The 18,688-nt window shown below is 35.0% G+C and overlaps 1 protein-coding gene across 4 annotated transcripts in view; it reads right to left on the bottom strand.

Annotated features, from left to right (window-relative positions):
• Nucleotides 1–1,393: 1,393 nt before the first annotated feature.
• Nucleotides 1,394–18,688, bottom strand: part of LOC118204960 (intraflagellar transport protein 81 homolog) — a 77,633-nt gene continuing 60,338 nt past the window's right edge. For all 4 annotated transcript variants that reach the window (XM_085824774.1, XM_085824775.1, XM_085824776.1 and 1 more), the window contains 4 exons: nucleotides 16,385–16,603; nucleotides 4,536–4,622; nucleotides 4,283–4,440; nucleotides 1,394–1,632 (listed from right to left, as the gene is read on the bottom strand). In XM_085824774.1, coding sequence (XP_085680900.1) covers nucleotides 1,413–1,632; nucleotides 4,283–4,440; nucleotides 4,536–4,622; nucleotides 16,385–16,603 — 684 coding nt within the window. In that variant the 3' untranslated portion in view covers nucleotides 1,394–1,412. The remainder of the gene's footprint in view (nucleotides 1,633–4,282; nucleotides 4,441–4,535; nucleotides 4,623–16,384; nucleotides 16,604–18,688) is intronic.

The following is an 18,688-nucleotide window of genomic DNA, read 5'->3' on the forward strand; positions in this document are numbered from 1 at the left end:
TCTAACAAACCATGGTGGTTAGGGGAAGTGTTGTAAGACTAAAACACGAATATTCCCGTTTGACACCACACATGGTGGAGAGCCAGGGTAAAGTTAAATTAATGCTTGAAAAATTGAATGAATGTGAATTAAGCAATAACTAAGGAAAACGAATCGTTTAAAAACAAAAATTTATTGTGTCAAGAAAGTGTAAATTATAATGTATTTAGAAAGATACTGATACTTATTCCTTCCAGATGCTGGAAGGAAAAGACCAAGATTGATTGATGAAGTCCAGGAAAAGTTGCTGTAAGAAGAGACAGTTATAAGTATACACAGAATTTTAGTATACAATTTGTTACATAAGATTTTTTTGTGTAAACGAGGTTCTCGAGAGTTAGTTCAGAATTATAGAAACTTACAACAGGTCGTTTGTAGGACCTGCTTCCAAGTTTTCCAAATTCTGGCAGCGGCAAATGTAGGGTTTATATTTATTTTAACTAACATTTATTTTAAGTTTAAACTATCTTTCCTGTCAAGCCTTACTTTCCCCTGGAACTGCCAATGCCAGAGTATGTAAATTTTAGTAGAACGCGCAAGGATTCAAATTATCAGCGGAAGTATTCTGAGTTAAATAGAAAGGAAACGAGTTCAAGGTGTGCTGTTCTTACTTCACGAGCGCGGAGGTAGTTAACCAGAAAATGAAGAACCCAGCGTTTCGGCCTGTGTGCTGGCCTGGAAGAATTGTTAATCGTTCAAGTGATCTTCAAGTTTGCTGAATTAGCAGCGGTATTGTAAAACGCGGTGAGGTTAGTTACTTTTAGAGAGCCTCGTAGTTAGAGTCTTGTCTTTAGTTTCTTTTCAGGTTATTATTTTTATTTGACCGCCGAGTTGGCGCAGTTTGTGAGCGTCAAGAGCACGCACTTGTAATTTATTACGTTGAATAAAAAGGGACTTAAACCCTTTACAAGACTCTGTCTTTTATCCAGTCTCAACAGTCATCTCTGGGTTGCGTGCAAGTTGGAGGCGCGCAACGCTACAATATTATAAAAAGAGTGCGTCAAAACGTTTTCGTTCTTTCTTTGCCTGTATTGTCTTATCTTTATCTATTTTCAGATACATTGTGTTAAAATATTTGGTAATTGTAAAATTATTATACTAAGTTAAAGAAATATCAAACTGCTAAAAGTTTTGGCGACCCCCTGCTGCAGGTCTCGTAGTTTAAGAAATCCTGTTCTAGAATATGTAAATGGAACTTATCTAAAAAATGACCTTTTTTTTAAAAAGTAAAATTAAATTTTTGAGTTAGGTAGATATTTTTCGGGTTCTGATATTAAAAACACAGTTTTTTAAGCATAAATAGTAGCATTTATTAACATCTATTTTTAAAAAGTAATAAGAATAAAAACTCATAATAAATATAAATATTTTATTTATAAAACAAGTCTATCAGTTGTTGATGAAATAATAGATTTATTTGGAAGCTTTTCTTCTTCACGGCATTTTTTCTTGCATTCCAACAAAATTTGAAGATTACTCCACATAAGCTTCTGTTTTTCATTATATGCCTGATTTTCCTTAACTTCCTTTTGTTGTTCTCGTAAGATTTTTGTCTTTGCTTCCTGTTCTTGAATATTTTTATTGTATTGTTCTCTGTAATTTATTCAAATCCATAAGTTTGAAAATTATTTTGTAAAAGGATGTTTAGTTTCTTTCTTATAAAAGAATGCAGTGAAAGGTTATTTATTTACAATCCAAAATATTAAACATAAAAATCAAAGGAATCATGAAAAAATATAATATGAGAATTCTATAATTATTATTATACAGAAAGAGGGCTAATAATTAAAGTTGACTGTTCTGGGCATTCTGTCGCTTGAACAATAAATGGTTTGGAACCAAAATTTATATGCATAATATTTAAAGGGTGAAGAAAGGAATTCTGAAGGAACTACGGTCAAAAGTCGTTAATCCGGACTCGTCGGGACTTCGGCGATTCCGGATTATCGATTTTTCCGGATTATAGATCATCAGTTTAAATCTCGTAAGATGGCATGCAGAAATTCTAAAATTAAAAATATGAAACCGTAATTTATGAAATAAAGAACAATTATGATCTAAAGGGTATCAAAATTTACAAAAAAAAAAAAAAAAAAAAAAAAAGCTTAATATTTATTTGTTCACTTTATTAAACATTTCTCTCAATGTAAGTTGTTTAAGTTGCTTCGTTTTATGTGATAATACTTTCTCTTTAATTCTATAAAAAGACATAATTTCTTGTTCAGTTACAAAATTCCGCTGTTCAAGTCCCGTTAATTGCTGTGCCGAGAATACCGACTAATTTGCCAATCAAAATTTTTTCGTTTTCACTAACCTCTCTGTCACATTCTTCATGTCTTTATCCATTTTTTGCAGCAATTCCACATTTTGTTTGTTGGACATCGAAACATACTTTCGTTTTGTAGATCCTTTGGAAGTTCCAGCATCGGAAATTCTATTTGACATAATCGAAAGTTCAAGTTTACTTTTATAAAATTGCTCTTACAGTCTGCAAAAAATAATAAGCGGGATCCAATTCGAAGATTAAGGAACAATGCAACCATTAACATTAACTGAAATAGATTATTAGATAATTTTAGCTTACACCGTTCGTTATACATTAAACGCGCAGGCGAAAACGTATTCTGCAGTTGCGCACACGCATATGCGCAGTAGTCAAGGTCTTACGCGCACGCGTAAAACGCCTGTGCGCATGTGCCAACGCGGCGCATGCGCAGAAAGTTTTTAGTTTTGAGGTCCGGATTATAGATCATTCCGGATTATAGATCATTCCGGATTATGGGTGTCCGAATTAACGACTTTTGACTGTAGTAAGTTAGTTAAAAATGTCTATTAAGAACACTCTACCATAAAATTCAGGAAAATAGACTTTTAAAGAAATGAAACAAACTGCAGAAAGCATTTTAACGTTATTGTAACATTTGCAAGCATTATGAACGAAATCAGAAAAAGAAATGTTACTTGAAAAGCTGCTAGCAAAGCTAACATAATCTGCTTTGAATATATGCATGAAGTGCCGCATGCTATATACAGTTTACATAATGCAGTATCATTTATATCTATACAGGATATTCTTAAGAATCTACTCGATATTTTCTATTATGAACTTCCATGTGTTTGAAGGTGATGAACAACATCTTCAGTAGCTGCTTGATTGCAACCTGTCCTTTATAATACATTTTATATCCCCTTTATCATACATTATATATCCTGTTAATATCAGCCATTAGTTCTGCCTAAGCTGCAAAATACCCATAATAAGCAATGTTCTTTAATTGGCACCAAAGCTGAGAAATTCTAGAATTAAAATCCAGTGAACAAGGTAGGAACTAAGAAGAAGAAGAAGAAGAAGAAAAAAAAAAAGACTAATGCAATATCCAACATGTGGGTGTGCACCTATCTTGCATAATCAGGTCTATCTCTAGGCTTTCTGCAACTTCTAAATTCTACCTCCATCAATTTTAAATATTTTGTCATAATAGTGACAGCTGTTAGGCACTGTTGTTGCTAGAGTTTTAGTAAAATAAACATCTACCAGTCACTATGAAGTATATCACATGGCATAAGTATATGAGTTAACTTTCCAATTAAAGTATATACTTGATCTCAGCTATTCAGTTTCTAATCAAAGTACATACTTGATCACATCTTTACATGTAATATACTATACTGACATTTACAGTATCTGGCATTTACTCAGTCAGAAATTTGCCACAACTTTTATTTTTAAGCTCGTGATAGAAGCATTCATAACACTGCTCAAAGCATGAAAGATTTTGAGTTTTCATCTGTATCAAGCTATCCTTTATGAAGATTTAGAAGAATGAAGGAAGGAGAGAGATTCCTGAGAGAACAGACTGACTTGTAAACGTTAAAAGGCATAGGATAAAATTATATAAAATGTAGAATAATTGAAAGGTAGCAGGTCTCACTGGATTAATGAAAAAAAAAATACAAACTAAGATCTAGTAATAAATCCACCAAAATTAATTTAAATAACATAAACTGAAAAAAGTAGAAACAAACCTAGAAAGTAAACTCGAAAGAATAAAATAAGAAAAAAAAAAAATGGTGAAATAATAAATTGTTATAAACATCTGAAAGTGGCATGTATGCATTTAAATATTTGTTATATAAGTCATTTGACATTTAAGAAAACACAAATTAATTTCTCATGTTTGATTTTAAAAAAAATTAAAAATTTAAATCATATCAACCAATACAGAAAGCTACTGTACTATACCTGATAGATTTTTTTTTCTCTGATGAATCACTGGAAACATAAGATTTAATTTCTTCTGCTACCCTCTCATTTTGTATTTTGAGCATTTGAATTTTTGTGTTTAGCATGTGATAGGTATGTTCAGCCTCAGCAATCTCTTCTTTGTAGCTATTCACTTCCTAAATTTATTATTTACAATTAATTGCTTTTATTACTTGAATACATAATTTTGTGAACAAAATTGAATTTTTATAAGAAGTGAAATTAAGGATACCTGTTCAATTTTTGAGATATTGCTTTCAAGTCCTAAAGCACAAGAGTCATAAGCTTGTTTTTTTTGCTCATACTCAAAAGACATATCCTAAAAATATTAAGTTTAAGATTAACAGCATAAAAATTGTTATTTTTCTATAATTATATTTTATTATTGTAATTAATAGACAAACATAAATTCATAGTAATATAAGGAACAAATATTTCCAGAGATTATCTTAATAACCAGTCATCCAGTATTATCATTAAATAACCAGTTCATAAGAATCTGCTATTGTTTTCATAATGAAATCTGTGTTTTCTATATGTAATATATACCTTTAATTTCAGCTAAGACGATCTCCCAAACTAGAGGTGAGTGTTTTAAATATTAAATATGAAAGACTTTTTCAATTTTCATTCATAGGAGAATTATTAAATGAAATATTTAAATAACAGTAGAACAATAATTAAATTAAATGTTTAAAAAACGAATTTTAAATTAATCTTAACTTGCTTGATAAGGCGAATTGTGAATTTACTATTATTGAATTCTCCCCCCCCCCAAAATCCCTTCAGTTTTAATGTATAAAAGTTAGAATACTGTTTTAGAATTCCTTATTTAGATATTTTTATCAGCTTTGTGGAATTATACACAAATTTTCATAACATTAATTAAATAACACGGTTCTATAATATCATGTCTAAGTTTTAAAAAATGCATTTTGTAACAAAAAAGTATTTAAAAAAATAGTGCAGAAGAAGTTTGTTTTAGCTTGGAACTTTCTACTTATCCAATATTTTCCTGCATCTTAAACAAGAATTCAAAAGCAAATGTGTTTTTCACGGCATAGCATGCCATTAGTAGATAAAAATGAAACACTTTGATACTTTGATACAGAAGTATTTATACAGGGGGTCTACTGCATTCGCAGTACTTTCCTGTAAACCTGATGTAATTCCACAATGGGCATGGTGATGAAAAATGCCAGAATAAATCCCATGGAGGGAGCAGTGAGCGGGAGGCATATTTCACAAGTGCACATCAGCGTAGCCACTGAGGGAGGGGTTTCAAAAATGGACCAATGATATTCTATTGCTTTTGTGACGCTAAATCTTCGTGCATATGAGCGTATGTTGTTTACGTTTTAATTTGCATTTGTTTCGCAGTTATAAATGTAGAGTGTAATAGTAGAAAATCTCGTAGTGCTTTCGTTTTATAAGTTTAATCAATCGCTGACATTTCACTTTCGCGAATTTTATCACGCATTAATATTTGGATTGATGTTCTCACGGCATATTATCGCTCTTAACATCGAGAAAATGACTCAAGCTACAATTAGCCTCGAATATTATGCATTTACTAACACCTGTGGATTAAGATAATTCAAATGTATAGTGTTTTTTAACTGAGCTGAGAAGGACTGGAAATGTTACAATGAATCTAGTGTTTTCTTATTTCAGGGCTTGCATTCTTTTGATTTTTAAAGTGTAAGATTAAGAATACATATTGTGTAGGATCTGATTATATCTATTTTTAACATTAAAAGTTATATATGAATAAATCGAATATATTCGTTGTGATTAACGTAAATTCATTCTGTTTGATGAGTATTTCTTGAGTAGACAGTACATTTAAGAGTGAGCAGTTATTAAATGTGAAATTTAATACACTAAATGTATACGAATGCAAATTATTAAAGTTCACTTTGAACAAAAGTCTGTATTGGCTACTATTATAGAACATCTTTTTCACATAGACTTCAATAAAATGTGCTGACTTCTATTTACATATATAATTGGTGTAAATATTTTTTTCATATGCATAGGTTTATATAAAGATGGAATTTGGGCTCAGGTGTTTATCAGATATTTCTTTCTTTATCTTATTTACCATTTAATAAGTAATATTTCACATTGATATTTTTTTCAAACTCTTTCAACCAGGTAGTGAAACCTTCACAATTGCTTATATTTGATCTAACTTCGCAATGAAAATTTTCAGAACAAATCAACGATGCTTTAATTATGTTGTACAGAAATTTGCGTGGCAAAATATTTTCGACCATCTTGCTTAAATCTTAAAGCATGCGAAAGGTCATGTGACATGACAGAAATATTACTGGATGCCCATTGGTCCATCCTAGAAGCCACTCTCTCGGTGGCTACACAGATGTGCACTTGTGAAATATGCGAGCGGGAGGAAAAAGAAGAAAATAAACAGCAGTCAGGTGTGTCGCCCTCTGGTGGCGGTGATGGGGGCTAAAAGAAATTCAAAGTCCGGAGGTGGAAAGCCGGGATCAGGGGCTGGCGAATCAGGAGGCAGCGCTGGTGGGTAGAAGCAAGGCACTTTGAGATGTTCAGGCTGGTCACGTGGGTGGTCACCCTCTCAGAAAATGACCCTAGTCGATGCTGCTTAAGTTAGGTGTGCAAATTCAACATATTAATGGTGTGGGCAGTGAAGGACCTATTGTAATAATCATCCTCTATGATTTCATAATTCAAAATATTAGAAAAGTCCGCTATGCTATTTTGATTTGCTTTTCTGTAGAAATTTTCGTTGAGCTTGTTGATGTAAGTTTTCACATATTCAATTTTTAAGTCTCGGTGCAGGTTTTTATTTCTGATATAATACGGAGCTCCTGTGATAATCCTGAGAAACTTGTTTTGGATAACTTGCAGCTTTTTAAAATCGTTCGGTTTGGCATTTGCCCAGACTGGAGATGCGTAAGTTACAATGGGTCGTATGATCGCCGTGTAAATTCTTTTCTTAGGCTAAGACCTGAAGATTCAGCTAGGAGGTGAAAAAGCTTGCACATGATTCCGAAGATTTTTCCCCTTGTAATATTTATGTGCGTTGACCAGGTGAAAGTTCGATTAAAGGTGATTCCAAGATATTTAGCTTGGGTTACAAGCGGGATTGGTTTTTCAAATAGCGTTACAGTAACGGAGATATTATCCAGTTTCTTGTAGCGCCGGATGAGTAGAATTTGGGATTTGTCCGCATTAATGTTCACTCTCCATTTCTTGCACCATTCCTCCACCTGATTCATTTTATTTTGGAGTTGGACGAGAGCGTTGTTAGGCTTACTGGACTTTTGTATAAGTGCGGTGTCATCCGCGTAACAGGCTAGTTGAAAGTTGTAATCTTCTGGGAAGGTAGGAAAATCATAAACATAAATAATGTAGATAATGGGTCCTAAGATACTACCCTGGGCGACCCCTCCCAGGATAGGATATGGATTAGTAAGATAATCACCTTGTCTAACTGAGAAAGTACGATTTTCGAGGAATGACTTCAGGATGAGGACGAGTTCTCTCGGGATATGCAGCTGTATGAGCTTATAGATGAGGCCTTCATGCCAGACGCGGTCAAAAGCTTTGGCCACGTCTAGCATGAGGAAAGCAATACTTTGTTTATTTCTGAGTGCCGATCCTATGAATTCTGAGATACGAACCAGTTGATGGGTGGTAGAGAGTCCTTTCCTGAACCCATGTTGTTCTTTTGGGATGAAGTCAAGGTGATTTTGCAGTCGGTTGTAAATAATTCGCTCAAAAATCTTTCCCAGCGTAGACAGGAGACTTATAGGCTAGTAAGTTTATCAGGTGGTTTTTTTGGGTTTTGGAATTAGGAAGATCGAGGCGTGTTTCCAAACATTCGGAAAATAAGAGTTCGTGAGGCAGGCGTTGTAGATGGATGTTAATTTGCAGATGACACCGTGCGGAAGCTGCTTTAGGAGTTTATTTGAAATTTGATCAGGTCCAGGAGCTTTTCTATTACTTGAATTCTTGATAACATTTTTAACTTCACATGAGGTAGTGAGTTTAATAGCGGTATGGTCCAATGGCGCGCTAAGCCAGTTTTTGACGTGGTCAGTAATGGCGGCAATGCTGGTTTGGTCCGCAGGGAAGTCGTTGGGTGTGAATTGCTGAGTCAGGTGGTCAGCAAAAGCTGCTGCTTTTTCCTCATTGGTGTAGGCAATGTCAGATTGAGTTCTGATAGGAGGAGTGTTGATCGCTGGGTTTTTTCGTTTACGGATGTACTTCCAGAATGAGCCGTCTTCAATATTCAAGTTTTCTGTTTTTAAATTCCAAGATTCATTTCGATGCTACTGGATACTAGATTTAATTTTTCTGGTGAGTCTATTAATTAGTGGTTTTAAGGTAGGATCCCAGGTATGATTGTAAAGTTTGCGGGTTCTGTTCCGTTGCTTGATTAATTCACGGATATGCATGGGTAGGGCGCCGTAATGATAGGAATGCATCTTTTCTGTAGTTGCTAGTGCAAGGAAATCCTGAAGAGAGTTCGTAAAGATTTTTGCAGCCTTCTCGATATCAGTAGTGGTTTTTAGAGGACCCAGGTTTATGGGAGATGTAATTGCGAGGTTGTGAATTAATTTCCAGTCCACAATTTTCTTTTTCTTAGTATCTTCCGGCTTGTTGTATCCCAATCTTGCCATTACGGGGACATGATCTGAGGACAGCTCTTGAGTTACTTCTATTGCAAGGGGTATGTTAAAATTTGTGAGATAAAAATCGAGAATATCAGGTCTTTTGCGAGGAGTATTTGGGCGGTACGTAGACTCTTCGAGTGTGTATAGGAAGATGGGATAATTTTCTACATAGTCTCTGATGGTATGACCATTTGCGTTGCTATGATTGCAGCCCCAGTTCACATGTTTTGAATTAAAGTCTCCTCCAATGATTGTGGGAGCTGAGTCTTGTAGGTAAAAATGTAAATCATGCGCTGAGATTCTGTTATCCGGTGGGTTATAGAGTGCACAAATTTTAGTATGTCCGATTTTGGGTAGTACCACATTAACACTGACGATTTCAAATGCTTTTGTATTATCCGCAGATAATAAACCTGAGCAAAGAGTTCTTTTCACATAGATGGCGACACCTCCACCACGGTGTCTAATTCTGTCGCATCGATAGGTGTTGTAATTTGCAATATTGATGTTGTGCTTCGAGTTTGCATGCGTTTCAGTGACAAGGCAGATATCCACTTCATGTCGAATTAAAAAGTCCTGGAATTCAGGTATTTTTTGTGTGATGTTCTGCGTATTCCACAGAGTAATCGTAATCGGAGAAAAGCTTTGATGAGAATTAGTCATAACTTTTCTGGGGAGGCATGACTGAGTTTTGCGCTGCAGCAGCGTTGAGCTGTGTAGTTGTGTCCTTCAGGATAGAGATAGCAGCCGTAAGGGTTGCTATCAATGATTTGGCCTCTTCTAGCTTTGCTGAGAGCTCGGCAATTTCAGGTGCTTGCCTGTTTTGGGGTGGCTGAGCACTATTCATGACGACTCTGTCCGAGTACAACATTTTCCCTTGTGAATATTGCCGGGGCTTGGGGAAGTAGCTACATCCACGAAATGATGCAGTGTGATTTAAACCACAGTTCGCGCAGGTGGCTGGCTCATCTGATGGTTTGGTGCAAGTTTTGGATTCGTGCCCCTGTCCGCACTTTACACACCGCGGAGGGAGGTGACACTGCGCTTGAGCATGGTGAAAGTTTTGGCAGCGGTAACATTGAGTGGGGCCCCGTCTGCCCCTATAGGTAAAAATGAAATCATTCTGTATTGCATTTTATACAAGAATTTCTTTAAACTAAACCTGGTATTTGTTTTTGTTGTTGTATGATAATCTTTCTTTTGATAAGGGATCGGGTGTAATTTGTTGTAAAAATTGAGAATGTTGCCATAAAAAAATATTAAGTCTGTAGTAAAACAATCGAAAGTAATACAAATTCAGTATGTAACAAAGTAAGTAAGAGTAACAAAGGAGAAAAAAGAATTAGGAAATCTGTGACTTCAGACTAAGAGGTCTACGATCTCAAGAATCTAAAAACGTCGTGACAAGGCATAGTGATAGCTAAGGTTAGTCATTGGTTGAGTGCTAAACTATTTGTCCCTACTGTAACTCCCTCTGGAATTCCCCAATACTACACTTTTTATTTAGGACGAAACTTTGACCTTCCAGCCAGTCTTGCCACAGGATTCATCTGTACTTCCATGGGAATTATAGTATAGTAAATGCTTGACTGTTGGGAAATGCCGAATTCCGAATGATTGAGCGTATAAAAAACGCATTTCTCGGTAGAAAATCCAAATTAATACAAAGGGGGGGGGAAAAAAAGTCCAGTCTAAAATTATATAAACAATCATTTTATTTGTTATCAGTTTGAATATCAAATGCCTACATATAAATTATGTGAGATTTCGAAAGTAAAAAGGACATTCCAGCAAGGTCGTTCTTAGGTGGTATGGGGCCCTAGGCGAAACGGGAGGAATAAGAAACGGACTATGAAAATTGACCAAAGACACGCTTTCCAGAAGAGAAAAGAGCAAAATTTATTAGCGTACGTCGGAAAACGCCACTAGTCAGGGCATTTCCTGACTTTTCGTGGACGCCGCGGGAAGGCATAAATGGGGATTTTATCCGTATATATGTCTTATATATCATATTACATGAACATTATCTTCTATATCTTATCTTCTATATCGTATTACGGGATTCAAGGATAACTGAGTATTACCTAATATAGTGAGTAACTGAGCATCAGCTAATGTCAGAAGAATATATTCTACTGACCACTGATGACGTGAGTAACTGAGTATTACCTAATATATTATGTAGCATTGTAAGCTATTAAATTATACACAAATTTCAAACCTTAATGTAAAAACAAAATACAAATTCAAACCTTAATATAAAAACAGCTTGTATGCATACATGTAAATGCATAATACTTTTTTTATCCGTATATATATCTTATCTTCTATATCGTATTACGGGATTCAAGGATAACTGAGTATTACCTAATATAGTGATTAACTGAGCATCAGCTAATGTATTATGTACACGTAGCATTGTAGCCTGATATGCAATTCAAACCTTAATGTAAAAACATCTTGCATACTTTCAATTTGGCAAAATCTTTTATTAAGTCTGCATAATCAAGAGAGTCGACGATTTTGTGCTCAATTGATATTAATGCTAAGCTCTTACGTCATTTTCAATCGCTCTTGCGTCATGTTTGTTCGCTGGTCACTCATAATCACTTGTTCGCTGGTCACTTGAGTTTTGAAAAGCTGCGTTCTGCAGACGAGACAATTACAGGAACTGTCAAAACGATACGTGATGGAAGAGACATTTGGGAATGAATCTTGCAAATTTTTCTCAAATAGGAATTTCAGACTTTTAAGAGCACCAGTACTTTGTGGCACTAAACCTGCTAAGTTGCGCAATTCGGCACATATATCAGGAGCATCAACATCCGACACAGCAATTTCATCTGTTAAGATATCGCTGAGAACATCGCAACACTTCCTCAGGTCAATTTCGCTCATTCCCGTAATGCATTCGAAATTGTTCAGGGAATCAAATTTGCCATAATAGGCTTCCATCTGGTCAAATCGTTCAGTCATTGACATGACGGCTTGATCTAGCAAGACGTTGAAAAATTAAGCGCGGAATTTATCTTTTAGGATTACGTAACTGCTTATCACGAGGTTCATAATCGAGTGTCCTCCGGACACTATTCTACGTCCTGCGATCTGAGCGGCTAGAAAGTTTATTTCGCTCTTGTCCATCTCCAGTTCTGTAGTTAACTCTTTAGCTGCATCTTGGGCCGAATCGAAACCCGTTTCTTTGTAGGATTTCAGGAAGTCGATTGTGTTCTGAATGCAATTCAAAGCGACATCGAATTGTATGTCTTTCCTTCGCAATATTAACTTTCTCCAAGAGATCGTACCATATTACTAACGATACCAAGAAAGGGTAGTGTTTAATTTGGTTTGCCAAACCGGCAGCCTCCGTTTTTGTTTTTGGATCATTTGCATTCTCAAAGACCTCAATCAGTGCATCATAAATAGATCCTATCTGAAACCTCACAGCTTTACTGGAATCTATTCGAGATTCCCAGCGTGTTTCTGAGATTGGCTTTGGCTTCACTGTAAACGATTTCACATATCGCTTGAGCATATCCCAGCGTTGAGTTGATGCAACAAACAGTAAGTAAATCTGATGCAAAAAAGGTTGATAGTCGTAGTTGAAGATTTCGCATTATCGCTAAGCACTAAGTTTAAGCTGTGACAACAGCATGGAACGCAAAATGCTTTCGGATTTAGCTCAAGTGTGCGTTTTTATACCCCACTGTTCCGCCCCTTCGTTATCATATCCTCGCTCTCTGCAGTTTTGTATTTTCAAATTTAGTTCATCAAGCTTTTTAAAGCACGCTTCTGTCAAACTCAAACCTGTGCTACTACCTACTGCCAAAAAGCCTACAAAATGCTCACAAATCTCAACTGTCGCCGCATAAACATTGACAGTTCGTATCATCATAGTCATCTGCTCCTGATGGCTTGCATCAGGAGTACGATCTAGCACGATGGATATTTGGCAGCCTGAGCATTTTCAATTATTTTCTTGAGAACCGCTTCGCCCATCAGATGGATGAGTTCATTTTGGATGTGATTCCCTAAATAATAACGGTCATGTATATCAGCATTTTTGATACGTCGTAGATGCTCACGTAAGCAGGAATCAAATTTACCTAAAAGCTCATGCCAAGAAATTGCCGTTATTAGGTTGCCAGAAACGGTTACTACTGCCACGAAACCCAAATTCCTCTGTGCAAGGACCTGCATGATAGAAAGTAACCTTTTTATGACGTTCTTCCAATGATCGCATTCTCGCTGTAGAAGCAGTTAACATTCTTTATCAGTTGTTTCTTCTAGATTTAGTCTTAGTGTCATTTCATGCCATGCAGGAACAGCGTTCATGTGCTTTGGCGATGATTCGTGCTCACAAAGAATGCTACCAATGTTCCTCCAGTCGCTGTTTCCATCGGTGGTCAGTTTTATTTTTGAATCAAAAACAGCTTACAACAAAAACAAAAAACGACATTTTTCTGTTTCGAATAAACAAGCCAGGTACGGTTCACAGTCTCATCATTTTTCAGCTTGTGCGAGGAAAATGTGGCAGAAAAATGACGTTTAGCTGAAGAATCCTCTTTGGGAAGATATATCGCATCTCTCTGAAAAGGCCCTTCTCAACTAGGAAAATTCGCTCGGATTCATGGATGGAGATGAAGCCATGCTCCTGGATCTTTCTAATCAAATGAAACATTTCGGGAGACATGGTCGTTGTGTATTTCTTTTTGATCTTCACTATCATGTTCAATATCTTGTACTGGTAGCAAATGCAAATGACCAGCACTGCCAGCAGTAATCGTTTCATCAACTTCATACAGAGGCCCTGACACCCGACATGTCTTGTTGCTCATTGTCACCTTCACCGAGTCGGACTTCATTGTGCGTTGCTGAACTATTATCCTGTTGTGCGCATTCATCTTCTTTAAGGTGACCCTGCTGCTGACTCACTTGTTCATCGAGAATAGCGGGTAATCGTTCGTCAACAAAAGCATCATTTACTAAGGCTGCTGCATTTGATTTTGATGAGATACCGGCAGCAGGAGTACTATTAGTAGTGTCACGGCTAGAACCTGCTTCATCTGTACGTCTAAGCGACATAGTTCAACACAGCGACGCAATGGAATCTTCTTCAGCGGCGTTTTTCTTACGTTTAGCAGCACCAGACTTATAAGCTCGCTTCATTTTTATAACAGGGAGAACTCGAGGACAAAATCAAAATCGAGTTGTTCGCAAATCAGTGATTACTAGTAATCAGTTACAGTTATACAACTCTGAACGCGCATACAGCAAAGAATGCAGATGGGGACGATCTTACCAAGCGAACCACGTACGGAAGTGCCCCTTTGCGAAATTGTTTCAGATGCATTTTGCTTCGGCTATTTATAAATGAAGAATGCGCTGTGCGCCGACATCCTGGCAGGCGCATCATTATTTGCCCTCTCAACTGGCACTAGGGCCCCCGCCTACGTAATGAGAGACGCTCGTGCTCGGGCCTCCTACGGCCCCGACTGCTAAACAAAACAAAAACAACAACAACAACAACAACAACAACAAAAAAAAAAAAAAAAAAGGGCCGTTTGCAAGTCGGGGTCCTAGGTGACAGTCTACTTGGCCTATGTCTAATTAACGCCCCTGATTCCAGACAAAGGCCTAAATAAAACGAAATTATGTTGACCGTGAAAATTGGGGAAGATTTTGCCAAACTTGCACCAGTCATTTCAGCAGAAGGTTGAAAAAACAGATCGCTTTAGTATTTTACATGTACAAATTACAGATGAAAGATTTAAAAAATAAAGAAGTTAGTTAGAAAAAGTTAGGTTAGAAGAAATGGAGTAATATATCCAGTTTCCCATATTACGTACAAGCTACACAAGCTATACGTACCACAAGGAGGTCCCCCCCAATTAAAATATAGTATAAATAATATTAAAATATATTATGACAGACTTATAAAGGGCCCCATATCTCAAATAGCTTAGAACCTTACCAAGTCTAAATCTGACTCTGACTGTACACATTATCGCCAGAAGCTTCTCAGTAAAATTCCATAGTCAACATCAGAAGGTGTCACCTTGTAGAGTTATTAGGTTATTTTGAAGCAAGAGACATGAAAAATGAGCAATGCCCTCGCCGGGACTTGAACCTGGACCTCTCGAATACGCGCCGAGTGTGCTAACCGTTACACCACAAAAGAATACAGAAAGGAGGGAGAAAATACCTTACATACTCCCCCTTTTTTTTAAAAGGCGACTGGGGATTAGGGGACCCAATCGTCAAATTCTAGGGGTGAAGAATCATCATCCACCACCTTTTTAGTTCAGCCACCACTGTAGAGATACTACGATTTTTTTTTTTTTTTTAAAGTAAGAAACATGAAAAATGAGCAATGCCCTCACTGGGACTCGAACCTGCACCTCTTGAATACGCGCCGAGTGTGCTACCATTACACCACGAAAGCATGCAGAGAGGAGAAAGAAAATACCTTATAACCTTGATATGTCTAAAACTTCTAGAAGAAACTTCCATTACTCATACTTATAGGCATGCCATGACATCATCCTCAGCTTTGCAGCAAATAATATAAAATATTTATTTTGATACGAAACAAGGTTATGTTGACAGGTTTTTCCAAAATGATAAAATTGAAAATAGTGTCACAAGCTATATTATAAAGTATACTGTCGAAAATGTGCAAAGATTTGAAATATTTAAATGAATTAATCATAATTTTGTTTCATTGAATGTATTAATTTGGTGATGTGTTAACTTTAAAGTAATAAAAATTCAAAAGTAATAAATATAATATGAATGTATTATAAATATTAAAAGCATAAGATAATATATCTTATACTCTGATATACTTTCCACGTTGATTTGCTGTCAATGACCTAACAGCTAATAATATTTCATACAAGAAAACTCGAAATTACTGCATACTTTTCAAATAAAGTTCAGTATGTCATGCAGGAAAGTTTTAATGTACTAGAAAATTTTCATCAGTAGAGGTCATCATAATTGTCTTTACAAATAATTTCAGCTGAAGAAGAATAACTATAAATATAAATTTTCATGGGACTTGATTAGGTGAAAAGGGCTTTGCACAAATGTTGTAAAAGATAAAACTTTTTGAGGCAACTACAATGCAAGGAATATATTATCATGCTTAGGTAACCATTTATCTAGTGCTAGAATATGAAATCTTATGAAGATGATCATGCATACCTAAATTTTCTTTCATGTAAACATAATCCTTGAAAATATTTCAGTATAAAATTAGAACTGAAGTGCAAGAAGAGAACTTTTTTTATACTGAAATATTTTCAAGGATTATGTTAACATGAAAGAAAATTTCAGGTTCAACTATGGTAGGAATGAAGACAGCTTAAACATACTTGTTTCATTATACTTGAATATAACAAAAAAGTTGTCTTACCTGACATTGTTGTCGAAGAGGCCGTAATTCTTTTATAACAGGAGCAAGACGAGCTTTTTTTTCAGCAATTTTTAAATTTAACTTTTGAACCATCACAGACATTTCTTCCAGTGTTTGTCCTTTCTTTTCATCAAGTTCAGCTTTAATTGAAGAAACCTTTTCTAACTCATCTTGAGCTGTGTGGAAGCCACTCACTCCTTTCTGCATTTCCAGTTGAGCCTAAGATATAATTCAAATTTTTTCTAGCCAAATTCAAATAGCCTCCCAACTTACATAATATGCAACTTATGTAAATTCACAGTTATATAAATATGCAAAAGCTGTAACATTCAAACTGAAACCTACTAATTAGAACTAAGTAAATAATTCTTCTTCTTCCTAACTCATAATTCATGTATTCAAATAATATTCATTTAGTTAATTTTATCTCTTGTTCAATACCATTAGTGTTCATAATTTAGTAACCCTTAAAATGGATTTGACATTCAAAACTGTAAGCTCTTGTAATAATAATAACATCAATAAGGTGGAAATTTCTTTAAATAAAAAGTTGAAAATAATTTTTATGTAAGAAGACAAGAAAAATATGCCTAAATAGCTTGGGATATCAATCAATCACTACTAGCCTTGGCACATTTTAGAGATGGATGAATTTTTGTTTCATTGAAGTTCTGAAACAAAAGGGGATTTCATTGAGTTTTTTTTTATTATTATCTAGAAGGATAGGTTTTTTTACAAGAGAGGACCGGCATTATGTGATAGTGCATTGAAAGCTAGTGCTGAACTATTCAAATGATTCAAGAAACTTACAAATACAGACAGTATCAAAGTCATGCATGTGACAAAAAAGTGCAGCTAGAGATACTGCTAGAGAGAGAGTAAATTTTTCCAAATTCCAGCAGATATTATTGAGAAGACCGAATATTTGCCAGAGCAAATATTAAATATTGACAAAATGGCTGGTTGTGAAGAGGCTACCAACATCGATATTTATTGCAAACAACTAAAAATCTACACCTGGATTCAAAGTCATAAAGACTGGATAATTATTATGATCAAAGAATTGAACAAACTCAGCAATTGTGGACTAATTATCTCCCAAACGCATCTCATCATTGTTCCCTTTAGTGATTTTGTTTCAAAATAATGCATTTCTAAAGAAATTTTACCGCAGTTTCTTCCGTTCCTAGCGATTTCCATAAGTGATGTTTTAGAACTGAGTTGAAGGGGGGAAAATATCACGATTTGTGTATAAAAGTCATTGGAATTTGTAATACAATAAAAAGAAATACATAACAAAAATGGCAATGTTGCTTGAAGTATTGTCATAAGCATGACTGCCTGAAGAAAGTTTATGTGTTACCGTTTAACACATTCTGAATATTTGGCGACTTATACTATGGTGATTGTGATAATACATAAGTACCTATTTTTTATACTTTTATAGTTTATATTAAAGTAAATAGTACTGCACATTGTTTCATTTATGAAATAATGTGCAAATAATTATATAGATACACATCATACCTAATATTGAAGTTTCTTATAAAATAAGGTTTAAACAATTTACAAATTTGACTTACATAAAATTCAGGTTGTGTAAAGTTTCATAGAATGCATTATGAATGGAACTCAACAGTTTACTGTATAGATTATTTTAAACCAAAGTTATAAAAAAATCAAATATATACATAAGCACAGTTTATTTCTATCATTATAAAAAAACACTAACATGATATTTTCAAATATCGTTTATTTGAAATTGTACCTGAAATTTTATGCATACATCCAAAGTGATGGCTTTGAATTGTAATTATTTGTTAATTGGGCAGCACTATATTTTTAAATGTGATTACAAAACAAAGTCTGGACGTCTGGATGAAATACAGTGCAGTATAAGAATATATAAGTGAATGCTGAAACTAATTTTTAAAAAGTATATATTGTATTTAAATGTGATTACAAAACAAAGTCTGGACGTCTGGATGAAATACAGTGCAGTATAAGAATATATAAGTGAATGCTGAAAATAATTTTTAAAAAGTATATATCGTGTTGTTTAGTATTTTTATCTTTATAATTTTACCTTTCGGAGTTTAGCTCTCTTGTTAGTACCTTTCTAGGGATAATTTAATAAATTTTCAAGTTGACCTATTTTTGTCTGTCCTAGAAAACATATCTGTATTCTTAATTTTACTGACATGCTGCTGTGATTTGATTGTTTTTTATTTACATACATGCTGCTGTGATTTTGTTTTCATACTGTAAACTACGTTAAAAATATTGTTAATCGTTACCATACTG

This window comes from Stegodyphus dumicola, chromosome 10, assembly GCF_044657685.1.
Source record: "Stegodyphus dumicola isolate Sdum_Otavi_A_Nest chromosome 10, ASM4465768v1".
Classification (NCBI taxonomy): domain Eukaryota; kingdom Metazoa; phylum Arthropoda; class Arachnida; order Araneae; family Eresidae; genus Stegodyphus; species Stegodyphus dumicola.